Genomic DNA, 25,922 nt, shown 5'->3' with positions numbered 1-25,922 from the left:
AGGAAATTGAAAGAAATATTATTATTATTATTATTATTATTATTAATGTATTATCAAAAATGACATGTGCATTTACTTAGTATTTGTTATGACTTATAAACTTTTTCCAGTTCACAACAGGACGGTATTGATAGAGATCTTTTGTTTTTTTCATATTTGTTTCAGTCCTGGAAATCGCCCCCTCCATATGAAGACAAAATGAGAAGAAAATTCGTTTTATTTGGGTTGAAAAGTTTTTATTTACATTCATGATAGGCAAAAAGAAATGGGGGAAAGAAAGATGAGGCCAAAATCTTGAAAAAGAGAACAATTTAACCATAATGTATACAACTAGTTCTCAGGGACAAGCCAATAAAATATTTTTTTCATAGTCAAAGGACCTTACTAGTCCACATTATCAAGAGGAATCTGAATTCAGGAACAGATAAAGCCAGTACAAGTAACACAAACATATTATGCCTTATTATATAATCCTTTTTTGTCTTACATGCAGATGTTTATAGTTTTATGTTACAATAGTTAAACAGGGATAATTTTTTAAACAGATATACTACAAACTATATCTCTCTTTTATATATATACACACACACAAAGCATATTTTCCATAGTTATTGTTGACAGATTCACTCTTTGTTCTGTTGGACAAAGTAATTTTTTACAATGTTGTTATACTAGATAACTAATTCCTTTTACAATTCTATTGAATACCAAAGAAGACTAACATACTGGGTGCATCACTTCTTTAAATAGGTTTCTTTCAGTCATTCATCCTCAGTAAAGAAAACCCATTTTACACAAGTCATAATTGCCTTGTTATATACATTACTATTATTTTAAAGCAGTATCTATACCTGATCCAAGAAAGGATATTTCATTTTAAACAAACCACTCCAAAAGAATAAATGTAGATAATTGGTTCAGTTTGTTTGTTGTAAATACAGCCTAATAGAACCATCTGATGAACGTACAAAGGAAACTATACTTTTTAAGTCACAACTGGTTATGCCTTTTGTAACTAGTTGTTGCCAAGAATGAGTGATGACCATGAGGGGAGAGACGGGTGCCTGGAGAGAACTAGTTTCCCCTTATTTCACCCAAAGAAAAGTAAAATACTCTCCAGAAATGTTACAGGAAGTGATAGAGCTAGGAAACTTGACAGGTATGGAGGGACAAACATTGAGGAGTTGGAAGATGAAGGGTACAGGGGGAGAGAGAAGGACTTGCAAGCTGAACAGTTGACAGGCAGTAGTGCTGGCAGCAGTAATATTGGCATGAGGCTTCCAGTACCAGAAGTAGCCAGTGCTGATCTCCTCATGAGTCAGGGATCATCTGTTTCTTCAGGAAGTGGCCTTGGCCAATATGTACTGAACCCATTTCTAGCCATGGGCATTCAGTTGCCACAGCTGGCCCTTCTGCTGCAGCAACAACATCTTCAACGGCAGCAGCAACACCACCACCACCATGAACAGAAGCATCAACAACAACTTGGACAACATACATTGCACCAGCCAGCCACCACACCTGCCATTGGTCATTCACTGGCATCAGACCATATACGTGATATTGCTCCTCCGTTAGATCACAGCAAGACCTGGTCACATAACATTCCAGCTTTTCCTCACCTTGGGAACAGTACCTCAACCAGAACTGCTGCAAATCCAGTATCTTTGGCTGGTGCCACCTCAAATGTAGTAACATCACAGATCCGGCCAATGGTGCAAGTGCCCAGAGAAAACCAACCAGTGCAAGCAAACAAAGACGATTCAGTTTCTGGTAACAATAGCAGTGCTAACAAACACCCTTTTGTATGTGAAATATGCCGGCAGTGGTTTTTTGCAAAGGAAAAGTTCATTATGCATTTAGTTATGAATCATAACATGCATTATTGTCGCTTTTGCTCAGAATTGTTTGATGTAGTTGAGATGCGGGATGTGCATATTGTGAGGACACACTTACCCTTACAATGTGATATGTGCGAATCTCAGCTTCCAAGTTCTGAATCATTGTCAGAACACTATCTGAGTTCTCATGATGTACAAAGTTGTCTGTATTGTGGAGTTCTGGTGCGCCCAAAATCCTATTACAGCACACATGCCAGAAAGAAACACTTTATATCAAATGAAGACATGTTGGAAAGTGAAGCAAGAATACGAATTTTTCAAAATTGGGGAACAGAAATAGGCAGTGGTGGCTCTGTTTGGAACTTTACTTGTAACCTCTGCGGCAAAGAACGTAAGAGAAGTGAGACATTTGGACATTTCTTTTCATATCATCGTGTGTCGCTACCATGTTTAATGCAACTTTTGACAGGAGAAGGAGTTTCTATTTCTGTGCAAGGCACGCCACCTACTTCCACTAGTTTTCAGCATTCTGCAGATGAAACTCCATTGTCTGTAGTGCCAGAGTCTTCTGTTATCTCAGGGAATTCATTAACTATTGATGAAAACCGAAGTAGTCAACTGTGCTGTATTGTGTGTGGAAATTCATTTACACAGCTTGTGCCAAAGTCTGCTCATGAACTTTTCTGCCGTGGACTGAGTGTGTGTCGTGTCTGTGAACAGGCGTTTCCAAATGTGATAGTGCGAAATGCTCATATGCTTGGAGAGCATGGAAAGTTACCATGCCGCATCGGGTGCTCTCCAGATTCAGCCAGTTTCTCTCAGGATGTGGAATTGTCAACACATTATTGGCACGAACACAATATTTTTGTCTGCACATACTGCAAAGCTCTGGTGGCTGCTGATAAAAAGCTTTTTGCGGAGCATCTGAAAAGGGAACATAATTGCTTACCTGATTGCCCTGCTTTGCAGGGAAATGGTGTTGGGAATGGGATCTTCCAGTGCAGGTCTTCTAAAATGACTTTATTTGTGTATTGCACTCTTTGTGATTTGGATTTAACAACTATCATGAAAGATATTAATCTCCTTTTTAAACACTTTCAGTATCATAAGATTAGTGTTTCTGCTGCACTGGAGCTTCTTGAGAACCATTCAACATTCAGCAGTAATTCATTTCAACATACAGATGACAAAGGAGAACAACTTTGTGAAAAGGATACTTCAGTAATTAGCGATGAATTTCAGAGTAATTCCAACAAATTGCCTGCCGTAGACGAGAGAGAAACATTAGAGGCTTCATCAAGAGATGACAAAGAAAAAACCAAATCTACACCAGACTTGTCTTCATCTGTAACTGATACTTCACAAATCAGAGGAACTGATGATGTGTTCAATGATGACATATCAAATGTAAGAGAAAGTAATTCAACATCAATGGATTCATTTCCTAGAGTGAGTATCAAAGAGAAACGGGAGTCTTGCAGGAGTAGTAAACAACTTAAAGCTAAGTTAAATGTGGTAGAAGAAAGAGATGATGAAAGAAGTGGTTCAACCAGAGTAAATGATGATGTAATTGATGACTCGTCTAGTGATCTGCAGTCATCAGATGAAGAGTTTGGAATATCTGAGGCAGATGCAATTGATAATGAATACACAGAAGAGGATGAAAGCACAGCAACAGAGGAGCTCAAACCGGGAGGTGGCAGTAGTGGTGTAGGCAGTGATATTGCCGAAGCAGAATTTGATCCACATGACGTTGAATGTGTGTTTACAGACACAAGTGATGATGAATGTGATGATGCAGAGTGTTCACTAAACATCTCCGTGAAAAGAGAACAACTTGATGCACAAGAGAGAGAAACAGAACCGGAAAATACTTTGGCCACAGCAGCTGTGACTGATGAAAGCAGTGATGTGCAGGTGAAAGTAGAAAAGGCAGATCAAGGAGACCAGGAAAACAAAACCCATTCACCACCAGCAGAAATAATGTGTGAAATCTGTAAAGGACAGTTCGTCACAGAAGATGGTGCACCCGAACTTGCACGCCACATGAATGTTTCGCATGGATTTGCAGTGTCTACCTATGGTGTTCGTCAGTTCACATGTGATGTGAATCAGTGTGGTGAATCATTTGGCTCCCAGACTGCTTTAGACCACCATATGACAAGATTGCATGAAGGACCACCTGCTAGTTCCAGTTCAGAAAGTACAACCGAATACGGATGTCCATTTTGTGCTATTCGATCATGTGTGAAAGCTGCTCTACGCCAGCATATTTTCTCTGCCCACTCTAAAGAAAGCGCACGTGAATCACCACCCCAAGAGCTCAGATATCAGTGTCGACATTGCAACATTGGATTCTGGAGTGTAGAAGAGAGAAATGACCATCACGTTCTGAAGCATGAAGACCAGATTGAGAACTTCTACAAGTGCTGTATCTGTCAGCGGGTGTATGCCAGTAAGGTAAGTGTCTTCCTGTAATTATTTAATAGAACCAAAATTGAGTTGCTTGTCTATGTGGGATGCATTGGATGAAGAGGAATGTTCAATACTAGTCATTGGCTTTGACCAGTGGTGTGAGAAGTATGTGACTAATGTCATAAGCAGTTTGGCAACTATATTATTATTTTGGTGATGACTTTTTTTCAAAAAGCATAAGTTACAGATCAGTCTGTCACCACAGCCAGGTGTTTTGCTTTCACATTCATTAGCTTTCCCAGCTAACAATCAAATTGTGAAAATGCACACGAAAAGGTGATGTCACTGGTCAAAGCTGACCACTAATATCGAATATTTCTGTTGACCCGATCAGTCATATGATTTTGTGAGTAGCATATCACTATTAGTTACACGTGGGTTTTCCATTTCAGTGTTCACTATCACAAAGATTTGCAGGCTTCTTGCTTAAGAACATGCATTTGCATGCACTCATCTCCTTTCTTTCTTATACATTATTATACTCTGTTTTTTGTTTTTGCACAGACTTACTTTTACCTTTGGCACATTATAATTTCTTCACTTTGTTATTAGTCCTTTGCAGTTGCTTCTTCGGTCTACTTGTCGTCTTTGTATGGTTGTCATTATACTGATTATGTGGATTATCATCATACCAATACCAAGCTTAAAATAAGTTGCAACTTTTGAAATTTAGCTTGCAGAAGGGTAGATGACACTATTGCTCTGGCGATGACTGTGAGGAGCCAATTTCCCCTCCTGTGAGACTAACAATTTGGTTGGTATGTTACATGTTACCACAACATCAATAAACATGAGCAGATTCAGTCAAATATGAGTGACGTGTGTGGCATGCATGTTGCACATTTGCAAGAATGTTATCTTCCACCGGGACTATCTGTAAAAGCAGTCATGTTACCTACATGCTAAGCTGGTACTACTGTGCTGCTTTCTACATGGGCATGATATCTAACAAGCTGTCTGACTGCATCAATGGGCACTGACAAACTGGGCTGAGAGATAGTTGGAATATCCAGTTGCTGAACAAGCACCCCAACACAGTGTGCTTCACTTCATTGACTGCTACACAGCCTGCGTCATCTTGATTTTTCCTACCAGCACCAGCTTTTCTAAATTACGCAGGTGGGAATTCTCCCTGCAATATATCCTACATTCCTATAACCTCTTCAGGCTTTTAACCTGCACTAGTCCCTGTCCTCCACCTACCTATGCCCTTTCCTGCTCCCACTCCAGCCCCCACATGGCGTTCTATTCTGCCAGTGCAGACAACAGTCTTCTTTACGCGTTTCTACTTTCCTGCTCCTCGCAAACCTCCCACCTGCACCTACCTCCTCCACCGTGCACCATGCCCCTGCATGCCCCCATAGGCAGCACCTTCCCCAACCCCTGTTTTGCTATCTCTCCCTTTCACCACCCCATGTTGCCTCTGTATCCCCAACACCTGCCCCAGATTGCTGGACACATCAGATGCTGGCACAGTTCAGTCTGCATTCTAGTCACAGCTGCTAGAAACAGTGATCGTTTGCGTGTGTGTGTGTGTGTGTGTGTGTGTGTGTGTGTGTGTGTGTGTGTGTGTGGGCGCGCGCGCCCCCCCCTCTCTGCCCCCCCCCTTGCACACACACACACACACACACACACACACACTCTCTCTCTCTCTCTCTCTCTCTCTCTCTCTCTCTCTTCTTTGTGCTGTCTGTGACTCGTCATCTCCTCTGTATAGTGTTTAGCATGCTATCCTCATAGTACTGTTCTTATTCCATTATGTACTTTCTGTTGGGTAATATAGTGGTTTGGAAGATACCTGGTGAGCAGATGTTACTTATGTTTCACATTCATTTGTTTCTTCATTGTGGCCCTGTGTCATGTGCCATAAAGTGATTGTGATGCTGATTATCTCGTAAACTTTTCAAATTGTGACGGCTGTTTATTTTTTAATTCAGAAGTAGTTAGTCTTATCTTCCATGGACTATTTGCACAATAAATTGCTCTGGCATGGAATGAATCATTTTTCATTTACATCGCAAATTAGTTTGTGAATATGGGTTCAGGCAGAATATTTTTGTCCTCCCTCCTCGCCACCCCCCCCCCTCCCTCGAAAGAGCTATAATCATGATATTATTTGATTATCGCAATGCGTTGCTAATAATATCATCCGCCCACTAGTATTTACAGCCAGCTATTGGCACACCATACTTCACTGTCAACATAGCTTCACAAAACATGCAAGCAAAGACAGTGCCCGTGATATAGAGCTTTAACCCAACCAGATCAGATTAGGAAAATTCTGCTGCCTCTGAGCAGACTGGTGGTCTACAATGAATCTGATCCATGCAGGAATGTGTGTCCTCTTATGAAATCTCCTAAGCCCTAAATGTGAATATTCACCTCAGCGAAAAATACTAGATGGCCTGAAGTTGTTTGGATAAAGCACTGCCCATAAAAGACAAGGGTCCAGTTTCAGTCCTGGTGTGGCACATTACCTGTCTGTCAGGAAGTCTCAGGCAGATGGTGTGTGCACTCAGAGTAATAACAGTATATCAATCAGAAAGACTTAAATCTGCTTGGAAATCTTGAAACTGTATTTTTGCTATTTGGCTGTTTATGAGTGAACTCTTCTGTCTTAAATCTGGTTGTCTTTGGGCCCAGCAAGAAGCATCAGAGAACAAACACTATGCAACTATTATTGAAAAAAAGAGAGGAAGAAAACAGGAGGAAGGACATGTATTCTCTAGGACAATTCCTAAACGAATGTGTATCTTTCAGCAAAGTTAAAATACAGTTCTTTCCATATCACCTTCGATCAGAATGTCTAAGTACAGGGCTATCCAGAGATCACACTCATCTTGAAGTGAACACGAGCATAGAACACCAGCTCGTGGAGCCTCAGGACTTTCACATTTATGAATCATGTGTTTACTGATATGGCAATATGATTGCAGTGTGCTTCTTTCTTCTCCTGTAATCATGCTAAGCAGTTGTAGTCAGATATGTTGCACACATCTCATTGTTGTAAAATGTTAGAATCAGATTGGAATACATATGATCCCCTGGTTCACAGCGATCATTGAATAAAGATAGTGGAGAAAAGAACAGCAATCAGTCATGAAATCCATCATTTTATTGCAGCATATCTAGATTTCCACCATTACGTAGTTATCTTCAGTGGATAAAACAGCAGGTGACACTAGCCTAAAGTATCATGTAATGAACAATATTTGGTTGCTGTAGAGCATACAGGAGTCAACGTTAGACTACTGCATGCTTTATAGCAACCAGTATTGTTTATTATGTGATACTTTGGACTAATGTCACCTGTTGGTTTATGCACTGAAGATGACCATGTAATAATAGAAATCTGGATCTGCTGTAATAAAAAGTGATGGATTTCGTGACTGACTGCTGTTTTTTCTCCATTGACTAAATGTTGGAATATCAAAGAAATTAAACAGAAAACTTCCTGTAATATTGACTAATCATGTTCATAAAGCATTTTATGAAATTACTGTTTTTGGCCTTCATTTTCAGAACCTCATCTTACATTTACTCTCTGGTACCACACCATCTTAGCGTAAATTTTCTACTGGCCACCCACTTCTGTCCTGTTAGTTGTCTGTTTGTGTGTGGAAGATGCACGTGTACCGTAGATAGATAATTTTTGCTGTTGACTAAGCCATATGGCTATGCCATCGCATTTCTATGGATCACACAATATGTGACACGTAACTTTATTTTATATTTCCAACGTATGTAATTTTCAGGGTTTCTGTTTTCTACACATATGGCTTCCATGTATTGGTTGAAATATATCCTATTTTAATGTTGTTACACCTTCTGAGGATGACTGGTCTACATCTGTCGAAACATAGGTAAAGGTTTGAAGAAACTTTTGATGTGCAGATGGTTGGCTGTATGATCTCCATTGCATCAAACTATATTTGAAAAAGATCAAAAAATACAATTCATGCCCATGGAAAATCAATGTTTCAATTTAAAAAACAACATATTGTAACCACTTGCAACATGTTTGTTAAACAAATGCAAGGCTATAAAAGAAATCTAACAACAAAGCAAATTGTACTTCAGATAAACAGCATTAAAATTAAAGTTTGACATTATCATATTGTTTAATTGGTTTGCATCTACAGTTCATACTAATGAAGGCACTTATATTTTCACTAATTAATTAGTTGTCTTAAAATACCTCTTTTAGTACCGAGCAAGGCCAAAATGTCAAGCCTGCATTGAAATATAGAAGCTTGAAAGCAACTTCATTGTTGAAAATGACTTTCCTCCATAAGTAACAGGTGTGTTCTTAGATCGATCTTGACATTAGGAAAACAGTCTTAGATTTTTTTGTGTGAAAGGTAGTTTACACAGTCACCTTTCCTAACTGCTATTTCAGTTTTGTCATCATTTTGATGCTTTCTAAATCTGCTCCGATTTGTGGAAAGAAGCTCATCTATCGCAAGGATATTTATTGTATTTGAACTCAGCATATGTTCAAGAATTCGGCAGCAAACCAATATTAATGATATTGGTCTGTAATTTGGTGGGTTCATTCTTTCACCCTTCTTGTTTGCAAAAGCCACCTGAGCTTTTTTCTGGTTGCATGGGACTTTACACTGTGGAGAGATTCACAAGAAATGCAAGTTAAGTAAGGGATTAATGCAGCAGAGTACTCTTCTGTAAAACTGAATTAGGACTCCATGTGGGCCTGGTGATGTATTTCTTTTAAAATCTTTCAGTTGTTTCCCTGCATCAGGGATGCCTATTGCTATTTCCTCTATACAGAAATCTGAACAATGGTCAAATGACGGTATGTTTGCGTACATTCCTCCTGTGTGAATGAGTTTTTAATTGCAAGATTTAAAACTTCAGATTCTTTTTGCTGTTTCTAATGCAGCACCAGATTCGTCAATGAGTGACTGAATAGAAGACTTTGACCTGCTTAGTGATTTTACATAGGACCAGAATTTTCTTATGTTCTCAACAAAAATTTTTGCTAAGGTGTGATGGTGGTAGTTGTTGCATGCTTCCCTGATCGATCTTTTTGTAGATGCATGAAATTCTGCTAACAGTTGCTTGTCGTCATCTGCACTTTGTTTTTTTGGTCCGAGAGTGCAACAATCTCTGCTTCCTCAAAAATTTCCAAATTTTGCTGTTAAATCATGATGTGCCTTTTCCTTCCTTGATGACTTACTCAGCACATACTTCTCCAGGGTGTGATTTACAGTCCATTTAAACTTTGCCTGTAATTTCTCTTTGTCTGTTGTGTGGACTTGGTGATGTCCATTCATTGTCTTAGTGGGTGCTAACAACCACTTATCTGCTGGTTTTAGCAAAAATACTCTCCTACCCTTCATGATGGATTTATTATTAACTTTGGTAACCATTGTCACTCCGATAGCATGGTTGCTAATTGTCTCTATACTAACATGGTACATAAGCTCAGTCTCGCATCTCCAGACAGTTTTCCGGAAAAGTGTTCAAAAGTACTTTCAAGACTGTCTGTCCATGCCACCTGCATTGTATCCATAGGTGTCCCAGTCTATACTCAGTATGTTAGACACCTCCAACTAATACGGGGTGTCCCTCTCAAACCTCCCTGATTTCAAGGACCCAGGAGGGAAAAAACCACAGTAGATACGACAGTGAAAAATGCACCACATTGTAGAGCACCTCAAAGACTTTATATTCCCACGTCAGAAGTGCCAAGTATCATCGCCAGAGTGCAGCATGCTCGCATGAAGTGAAAATGGCAACTCCACAGCAGTGCTCACAATCAGTAGTATGGTCTACAGAAACAAAATCGCCGATTATTGTGCAAAGAAATCATCGTCGTGTGTATGAATGTGTTCCACCTGATCTGAAAACAATTAAGGAATTGTATAGGATGTTTCTGGCAACAGGAAGTGTTCTGAAACATTCTGGTGGTGCACGTTATGGAGTTTCAGAAGAGACAGTTGAGGATATCGGACAAACATTTCACAGAAGTCCACGTAAGTCAATTCGTCAAGCACCTAGGCAACTTGATGTACCTCGATCAATATTGCATCGTGTACTTCACCAGCATCTTCATATGTGTGCTTACAAAGTGCAAATTCTGCAACATCTGACGCTGAACTACAAACCACCTCGACAACAGTTTGCTGCAGATATGCTGTAGCGTTTTGATTATGGATGTCAGCTTCCTGGAAAGATGTTTATTCTCAGATGAGGCAACCTTTCATCTATCAGGAAGGATTAATAGGCATAATGTTCGGATTTGGGGTTCACAAAATCCACACATTGTCATTGAACATGTTCACGATAGTCCTTAACTAAACATCTGGTGCGGGCTAATGCACCACAGGACTGTTGAACCGTTCTTCTTTGCGGAACAAACAGTGAATGGGTTAGTGTATCTGGACATGTTGGAGCAGTTTGTCTACCCCCAGATACAAGACTTGTAACCCAACATCATTTTTCAACAAGATGGAGCTCCGCCGCATTGGTCAACAGCTGTTCGCAAGTTCCTGGATAGGAAATTTCCCAGTCGTTCGATCGGACACGGAGGACCCATTGCCTGGCCACCATGTTCACCCGACATTATGCTGCTTGATTTCTTCATGTGGGGATTTGTGAAAGACCGCGTGTATCCAATTGAAGGGGACAATATTCCTATGTTGCGACATCATATCACTAGCGTGATCGCAACAATAACAGAGGAAATCTTACAAAGAACTTGGCAAGGAATTGAATATAGACTCAATATTCTTCGTGCTACAAATGGTTCACAAGTAGTAGAGGTGTATTGATGAAAAATGTATAAATCCTTTGAGATGCTCTACAATGTGGTGCAATTTTCATTGTCATATCTACTGTGTCCCCCCCCCCCCCCCTCCTCTCCCCCCAACCCCTCTAGGTCCTGAAATCAGGAAGGTTTAATTGGCACACCCTGTATTGCTTGTTTATGATATTTGTATGCTACTGCGCATAGAGTTTCGTTGAATGATTCTAAAACTGTCACAGCAGGATCAGTTGTCTGGTAAAAAGTTGGATAATTAACTTAGAGTTCACCTAGGCCTTATTCATTTGTCCATATAACTTCACAGTCAGACTCTACAAATACTCTGCTATGAGAGTAGCTGCTTCCTTTGTGTTGTGACTCTTGACATGTCAAGGGGACTCCTACAACTCCCTGAGAGAGAGAGAGAGAGAGAGAGAGAGAGAGAGAGAGAGACTGGACTGGACTGGACTGGACTGGACTGGACTGGACTGTGGTACAAGATGGTGGCTGGATGGGAGAGATCTTTCTACCAAATCTTCAAAAGTGGAGTGAACTTAAAAGCCCTCTAACACTTGCTGTGTTAGAATTGTGCTTATGATCTGTCTAACATAGCTAGTTGATTAAATTCAAAATTGTTCTACAAATAATAATAATAATAATATAATCCAGTTACTATTATTATTATTATTATTATTATTATTATTATTATTATTATTATTATTTAAAATAGTTTATCATTGTCATTGGTTTCCCCCTTAATAGTTTTAGTATTGATCATACAGTGTAAGATTTCAGGGCCGGTACTGACATCACATAAAACTTCCAGGCTATTAGGCTATGGTTGATGTATAAAATTTCCCCTAACGGAGACATCTTCAGAGGTAAAATGGCGAACTGAAACCAGAACTCAAAAGGATTGCCAATTATATACACAATGTAGTGGACACAACTGTCTATCAGGTGACATTGGGTATCACTGGTAATGCCAACATTCTCGATTGAAAGTAATTGATCGTCATTCTTATGTAGCAGTGTTGATGTCCAAATTTTGTCTAATTTAACACCTTCCTCTTTTAAATTATAAAATTATTATGGTGTTTATAAATGTCAATTGTGCCCCTCTACATGCACGCGATGTTGTCAATATGACACTCATCTCAGTGAATTTTATTTCATGATCACTTTCTTGGTAAAGTTGTTCCACTATGGCTGATTTATCCTTTGCCCTAGGCAGCAATTCCTCTTGCTTTCAGTGACATAGATGTCAACACACTTTTTTCCCCCCTCTTCTACCAGTCCACAACTACAAGAAATTTTATATACGCCCATTGTAGCAAAGGATGTCATATATCTTTTGCAGATCTTAAACGTTCTTTTATCTTCCTGGTTGGTCTGAACATAGTTTCCACACTGTATTTGCTCAACATTTTCCCAATGCAATCTGCAGTCATACTGTTGAACAGAAGGAAAACTTTCCCTTTGGGTGTGTCTCATTCCTCGCTGGTCCAGATTCTCTCACTAGGGCGAAATGCTCTATCCATCTCATTAGAATATTGATTCACAAATTTTGCGTGTCCTACCAAGGTTTTAATGACCCCTCTTTTTTTGTCTGGAGTGGTGGTGGTTAAAATCTTTATGCAGGTAACAGTCAGTATACGTGGCGTGACTGTTCACTTGCTTGACAACACACACATCCAAGAAATTCAGCTGGCCGTTACTCTCCATCTCCACAGGAAATTGCTTTCTCGGATTGATGCTGTTGAGATGTACCAGGAAGGAATCCAATTTCTCTGCACCATGTGCCCAAACTACAAAAGTATCATTGACATAGCAGCCCCAATTGGCTGGTCTTTTTCTGGCAGTTTGCAATAGATGTTGATCAAAGTTCTCCATAAACAAATTGGCAACAGGTGGACTAATGTGTTCATAAAAAAAAAACTAGTGATATTCTCATAGCTGAGGTCACGTAATAGACTGTGTTGCCCTCTATGCTGCCTATATAATCAGCATTCCCTCGAGACCTGGTTGCAGTTTGCCATTTAACTCTGAAGATATCTTCCACAGTTGGCGGAGAGGAAATGTTGGGAGAAAGTTTTATACATCAACTATGGCCTAATAGCCTGGAAGTTTTAAGTGAAGTTTCAGCATTGTCTCTTTAAGTTGTAACTGATTATTGTGGAATTTGTTGTTTACAAAATTGAGGGTAAGGCCTAGTTATAAAATATGCTGTTATTAAAGCTACTCTGCCACACACATTCTGTATTTTTCCATTGCCCAAAAATTCTCTACTCTTAAAATTTTACTTTTAATAACAGACATTATGAAAATGTAATTGACGAATTACTTAAAAGCTGATATTGAATTCACAAAATTCCGTGTTATAATGTGTTAAATAGGAAAATTTCAATTATAACCACCCGGTATAAAAAGTCAGCCTTGCCATCTATGTCTTCAGACAAATGTCCATACTGAAATCGTCAACGGGATCATCTCCAGTTATATAATTCACCAATTTTATGATGTATATATCAGTCTCGTCTTCAAATTGAAAATGGACTTTTTTGAGCCATCTCTGTGTAACATTTATATTATTTGCCAAGGGTAACAATTTATTCTGTAATGGGGCAGTTCTGTCTAGTTTCTGCCCCGAAGAGGAAGTCTTGAAATAGTTCTCATATTTTCTATAACACTGAAGGAATTCATTTTAGGGAAGTAATTTTTGATAATTTTACTACCTGTGAGCCAGACTATCCCTACCGCCATGTATTTATAGCTTCAGGGTCCCAATTTTAGTTGTATTTTATTGGATTATCTTTAGATGGTGCAGTAGTACCATTGTTTCTAAAATATTGAAAGAGGAAAAAAATACCGTTATCTATTGGCGACAGATTAACGAACACATACAGTAGCTGACACATTTTTGAACTTTTGGTGCTTCAGAAAATAGGAAAAAGGATGGAAGGAAACAATAGTTCTTGGACATGAAAGTCCTTTAGGATACTGAGTCAGTAGAGCTTCCCTAGCATGTATTGGCATTGAAATTAATGCTAAAAAATGCTAAAATATGCTAAAATACCAGCAAGAGACAAATTTGAAAACCTAACAAGATAGGGCTTATAACCATGAGGACTATTTCATTTTGTAGCTTTTTTTTAGACAGATAAGTTTCTTATTTCAATGGAGTTAGTTAATTTCATATTCCATAGATCATTATGGCTGCCATGATAAATCATGTTCATTGGTCGCTTTGCATTAACATCACAAATTATTTTGTAAATATAGCTGTATTGCTGTTTGTCAGACATTTTATGTCACTAGGTAAGTAATCTTTTTGTGCTGAAGACAATCTTTATGTGGAGTAGTGAATGCCATTTTTTCTTCTGGTATTGTAACTATGTACATTATTTTTACTTTTGAACTGCAGTGGATTATTTATGACGAACTCCGTGAGGGAATAAATATACTGTGACACTGTAGTCGAAATGCATACCTTCTTAAGCAAATGTCTAAAAGATGATTGCAATTGAACACCACCTATTCTTACAGCGTGTTTTTGAACGGTGAAGACTTTCTGTCTCAAAGATGAGTTACCTCAGAATGTTATTCTATAGGTCATTATTGAATAAAAATATTTAAAGCACATCACATTATTAATTTGTCTCTCCAGAAGATTTACAGTGATTCTAAGTGCAAATTTGGTTGAACTAAGTTGCTTTGTAGGAGTTCCGAAACATGCTTTTTCCAGTTTCAATTCTCATCAATATGAATATCTAAGAATTTTGATGTTTCCACCCTATTTATTATTCCCTCACTCTGTGTTACACTTATTGGTTAGACATTGTTCTTGTTAATTCTTGCAAGACAAATAAATAAATAAAATAAAATAAAATACATACTACTGGTGTCTCAACAGTTGTGTCTCAATCGCCACATGCGCCTGGATCATGCAAGTGAGCATCTGTATTCATCTCTGGCATACAAATGCCGTCTCTGCCTGACTCTCATCCCATCAACATTAATGTTGCGCCAACATTTCCGAGAATGTCATCCATCATCTCTGGTATTCCACTGCCATCGATGCAACACCACACTCAAGACTAAGAAAACACTGAAATGCCACATAAAGGTAAGTCATTCTTCTGCATTACTGGATAAATCATCTTAGAGTGCTTTACTTTTCTCACTTTTCCATTGTTTGTAGTTTTTAATTTTCTTTGTTTTCTGTTTATAGTGTAACCATTGTCACTTTCTGTTTGTGTGTGGCACTCATGATAGAATAGTTATGTCTGTGCCTCCTCTTTACAACACTCTGTACTTGCGTCAGTGAAAGGTATACTTACACTCATTGTATTCTAGAATTGTATCTAACATACCATTTGAAACTTACTGCCAGCAGATAAACAGAATAATTAGAATAACTAAAAAGACAGTTATTGAATTGTGTGCCTGTGCAAGTAATCTGATTCTGGATACTTCCGTTACAGTTTTTATTTTCTTCCCATACCTAATAACCTGACTAAGTAATGGTAATGGTGATGTAAAAGTTGTGGAAAACGTGAGTGGGACTTTCACTTTTCAAACTGAACACCTTCTTTAATGAATTACAGTAGTAATCCTTGAATATGAGTGATACAAGCGTAACAACATATTCTGGTTATGGTATGGAAAAACTGTTGATTCTGCAATAGGCATCGACAAATTTTCTCTTAGCATTCCTCCCTGGGGCTAGGGGGTGTGGGGGAATTCTACTAGCCTCCTGTGGGTGAATGCATTGCAGGTGTGGTGCCCCGAGTCATTACAGTGCTACTACTGCTTTATAGTGTAATTTTTGCCTCCCTTTGTTATGTTCAATCCCCTCACACTATCTTTCCCTGCTTTCCTGATTACAGCATGGCTTTCAACTAGGTCTCTTCTTGGCTACTTCCCATGACCCATTACGTTACCTCTTACCTTTCTTAATTACTTTTGATCTCTGTTCAAGTTTCAAATCCATTCTTTTCCAAATTTCTCCAAAGTGTAATTGTGCAGGGATTGGTATCCAACGTTGTACATGGGTATCAGCTCAGATGCAGCCATGCTGACACCCAGTTCTGCATAAAACTGCCTGCCAAGCACAAAACCTAATACAATAACCAGTCCATTGGTTCACTGGAGGGGGGGAGGGGGTGGGTGCCATGGCGATACTTGCCATGCCAAGTGGATAACGCCCTAGTGGGGTGGCACCCTGGGAGAGCGACTCCCATTTGGTATGGGTGACATCAGGGTACAGCTGCCATGAAGTGACTCAGAGTTTGCAAGCCAGCAGTTGCAAGGCCCTGCTGTCTCTTCAGATCTTAACTCTCACTACGATACTCATTTAGTGCAACCTCAAAGTGTCTCAGTCATTGGTTCCTGGGAGGGGGGGATAATGCCATCGGAAAACCCTATGCATCACAGTTGACAAAATTATTTAATTGTATAGATAAAAAATCTACTCACCAAGCGGTGGCAGAAAACACACATAAAAGACTGTTGTAATTGGCAAGCTTTTGGAGCTAGTGGCTCCTTCAGGAAGAATGGTTGAAGAGGAAGGAAGAATGGTGAAAGAAAAGGACTGGAGAGGTCTAGGAAAAGGGGTAGATTTTGGGAAAGTCACACAGAACTGTGGGTCAGGGAAGACTTGCCGTATAAGTATTGACTTATAAGACTTGCCGTATACGGTAAGTCTCCTCTGACACGCAGTTCTGGGTGACTTTCAAGAAATCTAGCCCTTTTCCTAGACCTCTCCAGTCCTTTTCCTTTACCATTGTTCCTTCCCCTTCAACCCTTCTGCCTGAAGAAGAAGCCACTGGCTCATAAAGCTTGCCAATTACAACAGTCTTTTATGTGTGTTTGTTCTGCTGCTGATAGTGAGTAGATTTTGTATCTATCCAGTTAAATAATTTTCTCAATAATTGACAGTACATAGTTAGTGCTAGAACAGATAAGATCTTTCTAGAGATGAAACCTCATGGTGTGGCACCATCCTGATCAATGCAGAGGACTCCACTTGGTCTTGAGCCTTACGTTCATGTACTACTATGATTTGAATTCCAGTTTCTTTTACTTCCCATTGAAGTTTAAACAAAACAAAGAGCATTATCTTTGAGTGGGACTTGATATTACAATCTGTTGAAGAGCTCTGTGCTATCCTAGCAAGGATGCAAGGAGTCCATGATGTCTTTCGTATCCAAAAGGGACGATGCTCTCAGAAAATGTGAAGATCATAGGTTACTCCAACATTGAACCTAATGTACCACCATCTATGCATTACTTTAAGTTATTCTGTTTCAGAGATATTTTGATGACCCACTGAACCAACCTGTGGCAGTTGTGAAAATACTGAGCATGACAGAACATCTTGTGTCCATCCTGCACCTCATGTCACCTGCTATCACTGGCACTGCCCCCACCTGCAAACGTGTTTCATTTATGAGTGAAGGAACAGATAATCTAAGCATACAAGTCATTTGTCATATACCAGTGTTGAAAACAGGTACAAATCTCTTAACTATGTTATGATGACAATTTAGTCAAAATTGTGGCAGGAATTGTTGTTGCCCACCTAGGCGACGTAGGCCTCTTGTCACAATGCAGTGATTAACACCTGATTTGAGTTGACCTGACCATTTTATCATGCCTTCTGTCTAAACTTTGCTCCCCTAGATTTGTACAGAGAAGCACTCATCTACTCCAGTGTCTCCTGGTATAGGGACCCTCTGTGGGGAATCCTCCTATCGCCATGTGGACTTGAGGCTCAACACGAACCAGCAACTGAAGGAAATGTTAGCTGTAAATGCAGGGCAGCCCACTCTTTTTCTGCCCTCAGGGGCTCAGCATTTGTTTGCTGCGTGAGGGCTTGGCGACCCCATGGTTCCTGAACTGGGAATGGGTAAGCGGCGCCAGTCTCCTGTTACCGTAAGCTCTGGGTATGCTTCAACAACCACTATACAGTGCGGCAGTGGAACGTCATGTGTCGCAGGGACTGGGGATCTTGGCTTGACTGCCCGGATCGTGAGGATGGTAAGAACCTCCGTAAAGGAGTGCTGTGCGCTGATAAGCTACATGGCTGTTAAGGTGGAACAGTCTTTAGAGGGCAACCTCTGGGGAACCTGCAACACCTTAGTTGTATAAGGCTCACTCAGGCATGTGGGGCTCTATCTGAGTGGACCATTGTTTCCCTAGCTGCTCGTAGGACTGAGATGGAACCCTCGAAATCATAATCTTCTTCTCCTCCCAGTGGGAAGGGTGTACCGTATGGGAGTATTCATAACCACTCCTCCAAACAAATGAGGGAGGCTAGCCCTTTTGGTAACCTGCATCAGTTGAATTACAGTAACAGGGCTCAAGGAATCATAAATTAAAATGTGTTTTTGGTCATGTCAGGGGATGTTTGAAAAAGTGTCCCCCTTCTATATCAGTTCAGAAGAATGCAAAATCCCGAAGACTGGCTAAGTTTCACGGAAGCTCGAAATTTAGTGTGGACGTCAATGCGAGATGTTTTTAACAGTTTCCACAATGAAACAATGTCTCAAAATATGGTAGAAAACCCAAAGAGATTCTGGTCGTATGTAAAGTACACCAGTGACAAAAAAACGGTCAATACAATCACTGCGCGATAGCGATGGAAATGTTACCGATGATGTGCCACTATAGCGGAGTTACTAAATACAGTTTTCCGTAATTACTTCACGAAAGATGATGAAGTAAATATTCCAGAATTCGAAACCAGAACAGCTGTTAACATTAGTGACATAAAAGGAGTTATCTTAAGTGTTGTGAAACAACTCAAATCACTTAAGAAAGGCAAGTCTTCTGGTCCAGATGGTATACCAATCAGGTTCTTTTCAGAGTATGCAGACACAATAGCACCTTTCTTAGCAATCATATACAACCGCTCACTTGATGAAAGGTCTGTTCCTAAAGACTGGAAAGTAGCACAGGTCACACCAATATTCAAGAAAGGAAATAGGAGTAACCCATTGAATTACGGACCCATGTCACTGACCTCAGTTTGCAGTAGGATTTTGGAGCATATGCTGTACTCGAACATTATGAAACACCTTGAAGAAAATGACTTATTGATACATAACCAACAGGGATTCAGAAAAATATCGTAATGAGTGCTGTCGACAAGGAATCACAGATTGATTCCATATCCCTACATTTCCAGGAGGCTTTTGATACCATTCCACACAAGCGACTATTAATCAAATTGCGTGCATATGGAGTATCGTCGCAGTTGTGTGACTGGATTCGTGATTTCCTCTCAGAGAGGTCACAGTTCGTAGTGATAGACGGTAAATCATCGAGTAGAACAGAAGAGATATCTGGTGTTCCACAAGATAGTGTCGTTCGCCCTCTACTGTTCCTGATTATGTAAATGATCTAGGTGGTGGTACGAGCAGCCCCCTTCGATTGTTTGCAGATGATGCTGTAATTTACCGTCTAGTAAACTCATCAGACGATCAATTCCAATTACAAAATGATCTAGAGAGAATTTCTGTGCAGTATGAAAAGTGGCAATTGGCACTAAAAAAAGAAAAGTGTATTTCATCGACATGGGTACTAAAAGAAATCCAATAAATTTTGGGTATACAATAAATCGCACAAATCTAAGGGCTGTCAATTCGACTAAATAAGAGCAACTAACAATTAAGAGCAACTTAAATTGAAAAGACCACATAAATAATATTGTGGGGAAGGCAAAACAAAGACTATGCTTTGTTGGCAGAACACTTAGAAGATGCTACAAACCCACTAAAGAGACAGCCTACATTACACTTGCCCTTCCTGTGCTGGAATATTGCTGCGTGGTGTGGGATCCTTACCAAGTAGGATTGGTGGAGGACATCGAAAAAGTGCAAAGAAGGGCAGCCCATTTCGTGTTATTGCGCAATAGGGGCGAGAGTGTCACTGATACAATACACAAGTTGGGGTTTCAGTCACTGAAACAAAGACTGTATTCTTTGTGGCAAAATCTATTTACGAAATTTCAATTACCAACTCTCTCTTCTGAATGTGAAAATATTTTGTTGACACCTACCTACATAGGGAGAAATGATCATCATAATAAAAGAAGAGAATTCAGTGCTTGAACTGAAAGAATTAGGTGTTCCTTTCTCCCACGTGCCATTCGAGAATGGAATGGTAGAGAAGTAGTACGAAAATGGTTTGATGAACCGTCTGCCAGGCACTTAAGTGTGAATTGCAGGGCAACCATGTAGATCTAGATGTAGATGAAGGGTTTGGAAGGACTTGCGGGAAGCCTAAAGTCTGTTAAGTGGCTGTGGAGTAGTTCCCTACTGGTTGAGACTAACAGGGCAAAGCAGGTGGAACTACTTATGAAGACCAAAAAATTGGGTTAATATGATGTAACTGTTGAACTGCATAATTCCCTTAACTTCGGCAAGGGTGTGATCACAGGCCGTGATATAATGGATATCGACATAGCCAAACTTAAACAGGAATGGGCATTACAGGGGATAGAGGACGTAGAGCAAAGGATGGGTAGGAATAATGGAGAAATTGAGAAGACCACCACCTTCATTGTGACCTGTAATTCTCCAGTGTTGCCTGACCACATCATGGCAGGTTTCCTCCAACTTAGGGTTAGGTCTTACATACCCAACTCATGCGGTGCTACAAATGCCAGTGTTGGTCACACTACGCTGAGTTATAGGGGTGAAGTAACCTGTGGGAAATGTGGAAAGGCAGCCCATGAAGCTGGTATTGACTGTCCATCTCCAGCAGTCTGCATTAACTGCTCTAGCAGCCACCCATTCTGGAACTGAGTCTGCCCTGTTTTTACAGAGGAACGAAAAATTCAGGAACTATGCCACAAAGGGGATCCCCTATGCTGAAGCCAAAAAGGAGAATAAGGTGGCGAAACCTCCCATCGCCGGCCGCGGTGGTCTAGCGGTTCTGGCGCTGCAGTCCGGAACCGCGGGACTGCTACGGTCGCAGGTTCGAATCCTGCCTCGGGCATGGGTGTGTGTGAAGTCCTTAGGTTAGTTAGGTTTAAGTAGTTCTGAGTTCTAGGGGACTTATGACCTAAGATGTTGAGTCCCATAGTGCTCAGAGCCATTTGAACCAAACCTCCCATCTTTACCAATGCTTACGCTTACATGGCACAGAAACCTGTTCCTAATGTCGACACCTCGACGCAGATGTTGTCCAGTGCACAACCATCCACCACCAGCACCTGTACTTGCATGTGTACATGCCAAGGCAAAACGAGTAAGGATAAAGCAATCCAAGCAGCCACCACAGAAAAGACACCCCTGTGGGCCCGGGGGTTAGAATAGGCCCTAAGTATTCCTGCCTGTTGTAAGAGGTGACTAAAAGGAGTCTCACACCTTTCGGCCTTTATGTGATGGTCCCCTGTAGGGTTGACATCCATTTTTCAAAATTTTCCCGAAGAGTGAGCCAATTGGGGAAGGGCGCCTTACATGATGTGTCATGTCCATTGTGCATTGAGAGCTTTAGCCCACTTTCTCGTAATGGCATTGCAGTCCCGCTCTCCTCCATCTCTAGAAAGAAGACACCTTCCTGAGTGCGTTTTCCTCCATCCGCTGTGCAGTGTTGTTTTCTCCACCGACAAGGACCATGGAATTCTTTGCACTTCATATCTAGCACAGTAGCCAGTCCACTGTGGTGTGGCCGCCATGTACGCTGTTGGTTGTAGCCCCATGACTACACATGGATTGCACTGCTGATGCCTGTGCCGCTAACTCCCCACATATGCGAAGGAGTAGATGCCTGTCAACCTGGGGCATCGGGACTCCCGGCAATGACCATCCTACCAGGTGGCTTTTTCTGCGGCTGGGGGCGCCTGTGGGGAGGGCCCCTGGTCGAAGTTGGTGGCATCAGGGTGGATAATGCGCGATGAAGTGTACCACGTCATCACTTGCTGGTGGTCATATGCCAGCAGTAACTAAGCATTCCAACTCTCAGTACAATGCAAGGAAGTATGATCCTAAATCGTTCCCCTCCCTGACCACACCATGGGAGGAACGCCAGGTTAAGGATGGCACTGAACCTTATTCGCCCCGGTACCATGTATGTAAGAGACCTGATGGGGACTTCTTTGTCTCAATGAAGCCTCAGTTTCTTGTAGAGCATTTAGAGGACAAGTTTGGGGAGGTGAAGGGCTTGTTCAAAATGCAGTCAGCATCAGTCTTGATAGAAATGGCATCTTCTGCCCAGTCACGGGCATTACTCGCTTGTGACAAGCTGAGAGATGTTTTTGTTACCATCATACCTCATAAGAGCTTAAATATTATGGTCCAGGGTGTTATATTCCACAGGGACCTTCTTTTGCTGTCCAACGACAAGCTGCGTGCCAACTTAAGAGCGACGAGGAGTTCATTTTGTCTGGTGCGTCCATTGGGGTCTGAGGGATAATCAGGTTTCCACCAGTGCCTTCATCTTGGCCTTCGAGGGTGACACATTACCCGAGAATGTCAAGCAGATGGTCTACCCCTGTGATGTCAAGTCATATATCCTTACCCCAGTGCAGTGCTTTAAGTGCTGGTAGTTCAGCCATATGTCTTTCCCCTGTACTTCCAGCATCACAGGTCAAGTTTGTGGACGTCCATTCCATCCCAATACTCCATGTGCCCTGCCTCCCATCTGTGTCAACTGCAGAGAGCATTGTTCCCCTTGCTCACCAGACTGCAGGAAAGGAAAAATATGGAATACAAGACCCTGGACCGACTGACCTACACTGAGGCCAAGAGGAAATTTGAGCACCTACATGCTGTGGCTATGACCTCCCCTTATGCTGCCGTTACGAGAACAGTTGTAGCCCCATCAGTTCTGCAAGTTCCAGTCAGCTCTCAAAGCCGGAAGACTACACCTGCCCCCTTGATGGTGGGGCAGCACTTCCCTCCATGTTGCTCCCGCACCACCTAACTCAGGAGCACTGTCTCCCCCAACCATCCGGGACACCAGTCCCCACTTCTCAAGCCGGAGAAGCATAAGTCTTGTTTGGCTCCTCTCGCTACTTAGGGGTCCCTTGGGTCACTGCCTTCCCAGGTTTCTGCTAGTGGGAAAGATGACACCCGCCAGTGGTTGAAGTGCCCAAAAGCAGTTGGTTGTATGGCTTCATGATCATCCTCAGTCCCGGAGACTGAATCAGTGAAGCCCTCCCAGCCAGAGAAACCCAAGGATCAGTGAGAGAAATCCAGAAAGAAGACCCCCCAAGACGAAGGGAATTGTGGTGGCACCCACACCACCACTGCCTACAAGCTCAGTGTTTGAGGATGAGGTGAAGATTGTGGCATCTGCTGAGGATTTAGATCTTGCCAGACCCTCAGACACATGGATATAGCCTATTCAGGAAATAAGTCAGTGACAGCAGATGACCCTGAGGTGTAGACTACCTCATTGAGTGTTTCATGTCTTCCCAGTCTCACGATCATGTCATCCTCCAGTGGAATTGCAGCGGTTTTTTCCACCACCTGGCTGAGCTATGGCAACTGTTAACCTTTACACCTGCTTTCTGCATTGCCCTCCAGGAAACTTGGTTCCCAGCAGTGCAGACCCCTGCCCTTCGCAGCTATAAGGGACATTACGAGAACCATAGCGAATATAATAGTGTGTCAGGTGGAGTTTGTGTTTATGTCCTGAACTCGGTATGTAGTGAGCCTGTGCCCCTTCAAACTCTTCTTGAAGCTGTGGCTGTCAGGATATGGATGATGCAGGAAATAACTGTCTGCAATGTATGTCTCCCTCCAGACGGTGCGGTACCCCTGAACTTATTGGCTGCACTGGTTGATCAACTCCCTAAACCTTTCCTGCTTTTGGGAGATTTTAATGCCCATAACCCCTTGTGGGGTAGCACCATGCTTACTGGCCAAGGCAGAGATGTCGAAACTCTACTGTCTCAGTTCGATCTCTGCCTCTTAAACACTGGGGCTGCCACACATTTCATTGAGGCTCATGGCAGTTACTCGACCATTGACTTACCCATTTTTAACCCTGGACTTCTCCCATCTATCCACTGGAGAGCATATGATGACCTGTGTGGTAGTGTCCACTTCCCCATCTTCTTCTCTCTTGGCATCATGCCCACAGATGGCTATCCAGATGGGCTTTAAACAAGGCAGTCTGGGTAGCCCATCACCTCTGCTGTCACTGTTGAATCTCTCCCATGTGGTGCCATCGGTGTTGTGATTGAGCAGGGCACTACAACGATAATTTCTGCAGCGGAAAACGCTATCCCTCATTCTTTAGAGTGCCTCCAGTGAAAGACAGTCCCTTGGTGGTCGCTGGAAGTCGCTGAGGAAATTAAAGAGCATTGGCGAGCTCTACAGCAACATAAGCAGCACCCTTCCCTAGAGCTCCTAATAGCCTTTAAGTGGCTCCGTGCCCGCATTCACCTGCTTATAATAGACAGAAAAAGGAGTGTTGGGAGAGGTACGTGTTGATATTGGGTGCCATACGTCACCTTCTCAAGTCTGGACGAAGATCAGATGTGTTTGTGGGTACCAGGCCCCAACAGGTGTCCCTGGCATTAACATCAATGACTTGCTCTCTACTGATGTAAACGCATTTGCCGAACACTTTGATGAGCACTATGCTTGACCCTCTGCGTCGGAGAACTACCGTCTAGCCTTTCGCACCCTCAAATGGCGGATGGAAAGGAAAATCCTCTCATTCACTACACGCCACAGTGAACCCTATAATGCCACATTTACAGAGTGGGGGCTCCTCAGCACCCTTGCACATTGCTCCGACACAGCTCCTGGGCCAGATCAGATCCACAGTCAGATGATTAATCGTCTCTCATCTGACTACAAGCTATATCTCCTCGTCATCTTCAACCGGATCTGGTGGGACAGCGTCTTTCCATTGCAATGGCAGGAGAGCATCATCATTCTGGTGCTAAAACCTGGTAAAAATCCACTTGATGTGGATAGCTATCAGCCCATCAGCCTCACCAACGTTCTCTGTAAGCTACTGGAACATATGGTGTGTCGGCGGTTGGGTTGGGTCCTGGAGTCAAGTGGTTTACTGGCTCCATGCCAGGGCGGCTTCCGGCTGGGTCGCTCTACCACTGATAATCTTGTGTCCCTCAAGTCTGCCAACCGGACAGCCTTTTCCAGATCCCAACGTCTGGTTGCAGTCTTTTTTGACTTTCTTAAAACATAAGACACGACCTGGCGGCATCATATCCTTGCCACGTTGTATGAGTGGGGTCCCGATTTTTATCCAGATCTTTCTGTTGCTGCATTCTTTCCGTGTCCAAGTTGGTGCCTCCCATAATAACCCTCGTTATTCAGGAGAACGGTGTTCCGCATGGTTCCGTATTGAGTGTATATCTATTTTAGTGGCCATCAACGGCTGTAGGGCCACCGGTCTTCCATTCTCTGTATGCGGATGACTTCTGCATTTCGTATTGATCCTCCACTACTGGTGCTGCTGAGCGGCGCGTACAGGGAGTCATTCCCAAGGCGCAATCAGGGGCTGTAGCCTACGGCTTCCAGTTTCAGCGGCGAAGTCGTGTGTCATGCACTTCTGTCAGCATCGTACCGTTCATCCGTAACCTGAACTTTATCTTAATGCCGATCCACTCACTGTAGTAGAGACATATAGGTTCTTAGGACTGGTTTTTGACACCCAATTGAGTTGGTTACCTCACTTTCGTCAGCTTAAGCAGGAGTGCTGGCAGCACTCCGCTGCCTGAGCGACACCAACTGGGGTGCAGATCTCTCTACGCTGCTGCAGCTCTACAGAGCCCCATTTTCAATCCTGCCTTGACTATGGGAGTCTGGTTTACATTTCGACAGCGCCCTCAGTGTTGCGTATACTCGACC

The 25,922-nt window shown here is 41.9% G+C and overlaps 2 protein-coding genes across 2 annotated transcripts in view; both read left to right on the top strand.

Moving 5' to 3' along the window:
- The first annotated feature begins 909 nt into the window (after positions 1–909).
- On the top strand, positions 910–3,129 carry LOC126204251 (uncharacterized). Its single transcript, XM_049938642.1, has 2 exons — positions 910–3,062; positions 3,112–3,129. The coding sequence occupies exons 1-2, from the start codon at positions 1,032–1,034 to the stop codon at positions 3,127–3,129; spliced, it is 2,049 nt and encodes a 682-aa protein (XP_049794599.1). The 5' UTR covers positions 910–1,031.
- An 85-nt stretch (positions 3,130–3,214) lies between these two features.
- LOC126203318 (zinc finger protein 665-like) overlaps positions 3,215–25,922 on the top strand; it is an 85,527-nt gene continuing 62,819 nt past the window's right edge. The window contains exons 1-2 of the mRNA XM_049937584.1: positions 3,215–4,301; positions 14,996–15,208. Of these exons, the coding sequence (XP_049793541.1) occupies positions 3,273–4,301; positions 14,996–15,208 (1,242 nt within the window). The 5' untranslated portion in view covers positions 3,215–3,272. The remainder of the gene's footprint in view (positions 4,302–14,995; positions 15,209–25,922) is intronic.

The sequence above is a fragment of the Schistocerca nitens genome, chromosome 9 (assembly GCF_023898315.1).
Source record: "Schistocerca nitens isolate TAMUIC-IGC-003100 chromosome 9, iqSchNite1.1, whole genome shotgun sequence".
Lineage (NCBI taxonomy): Eukaryota > Metazoa > Arthropoda > Insecta > Orthoptera > Acrididae > Schistocerca > Schistocerca nitens.
The sequence above is the reverse complement of the archived record's forward strand: the minus strand, read 5'-3'. Positions and strand labels throughout refer to the sequence as shown.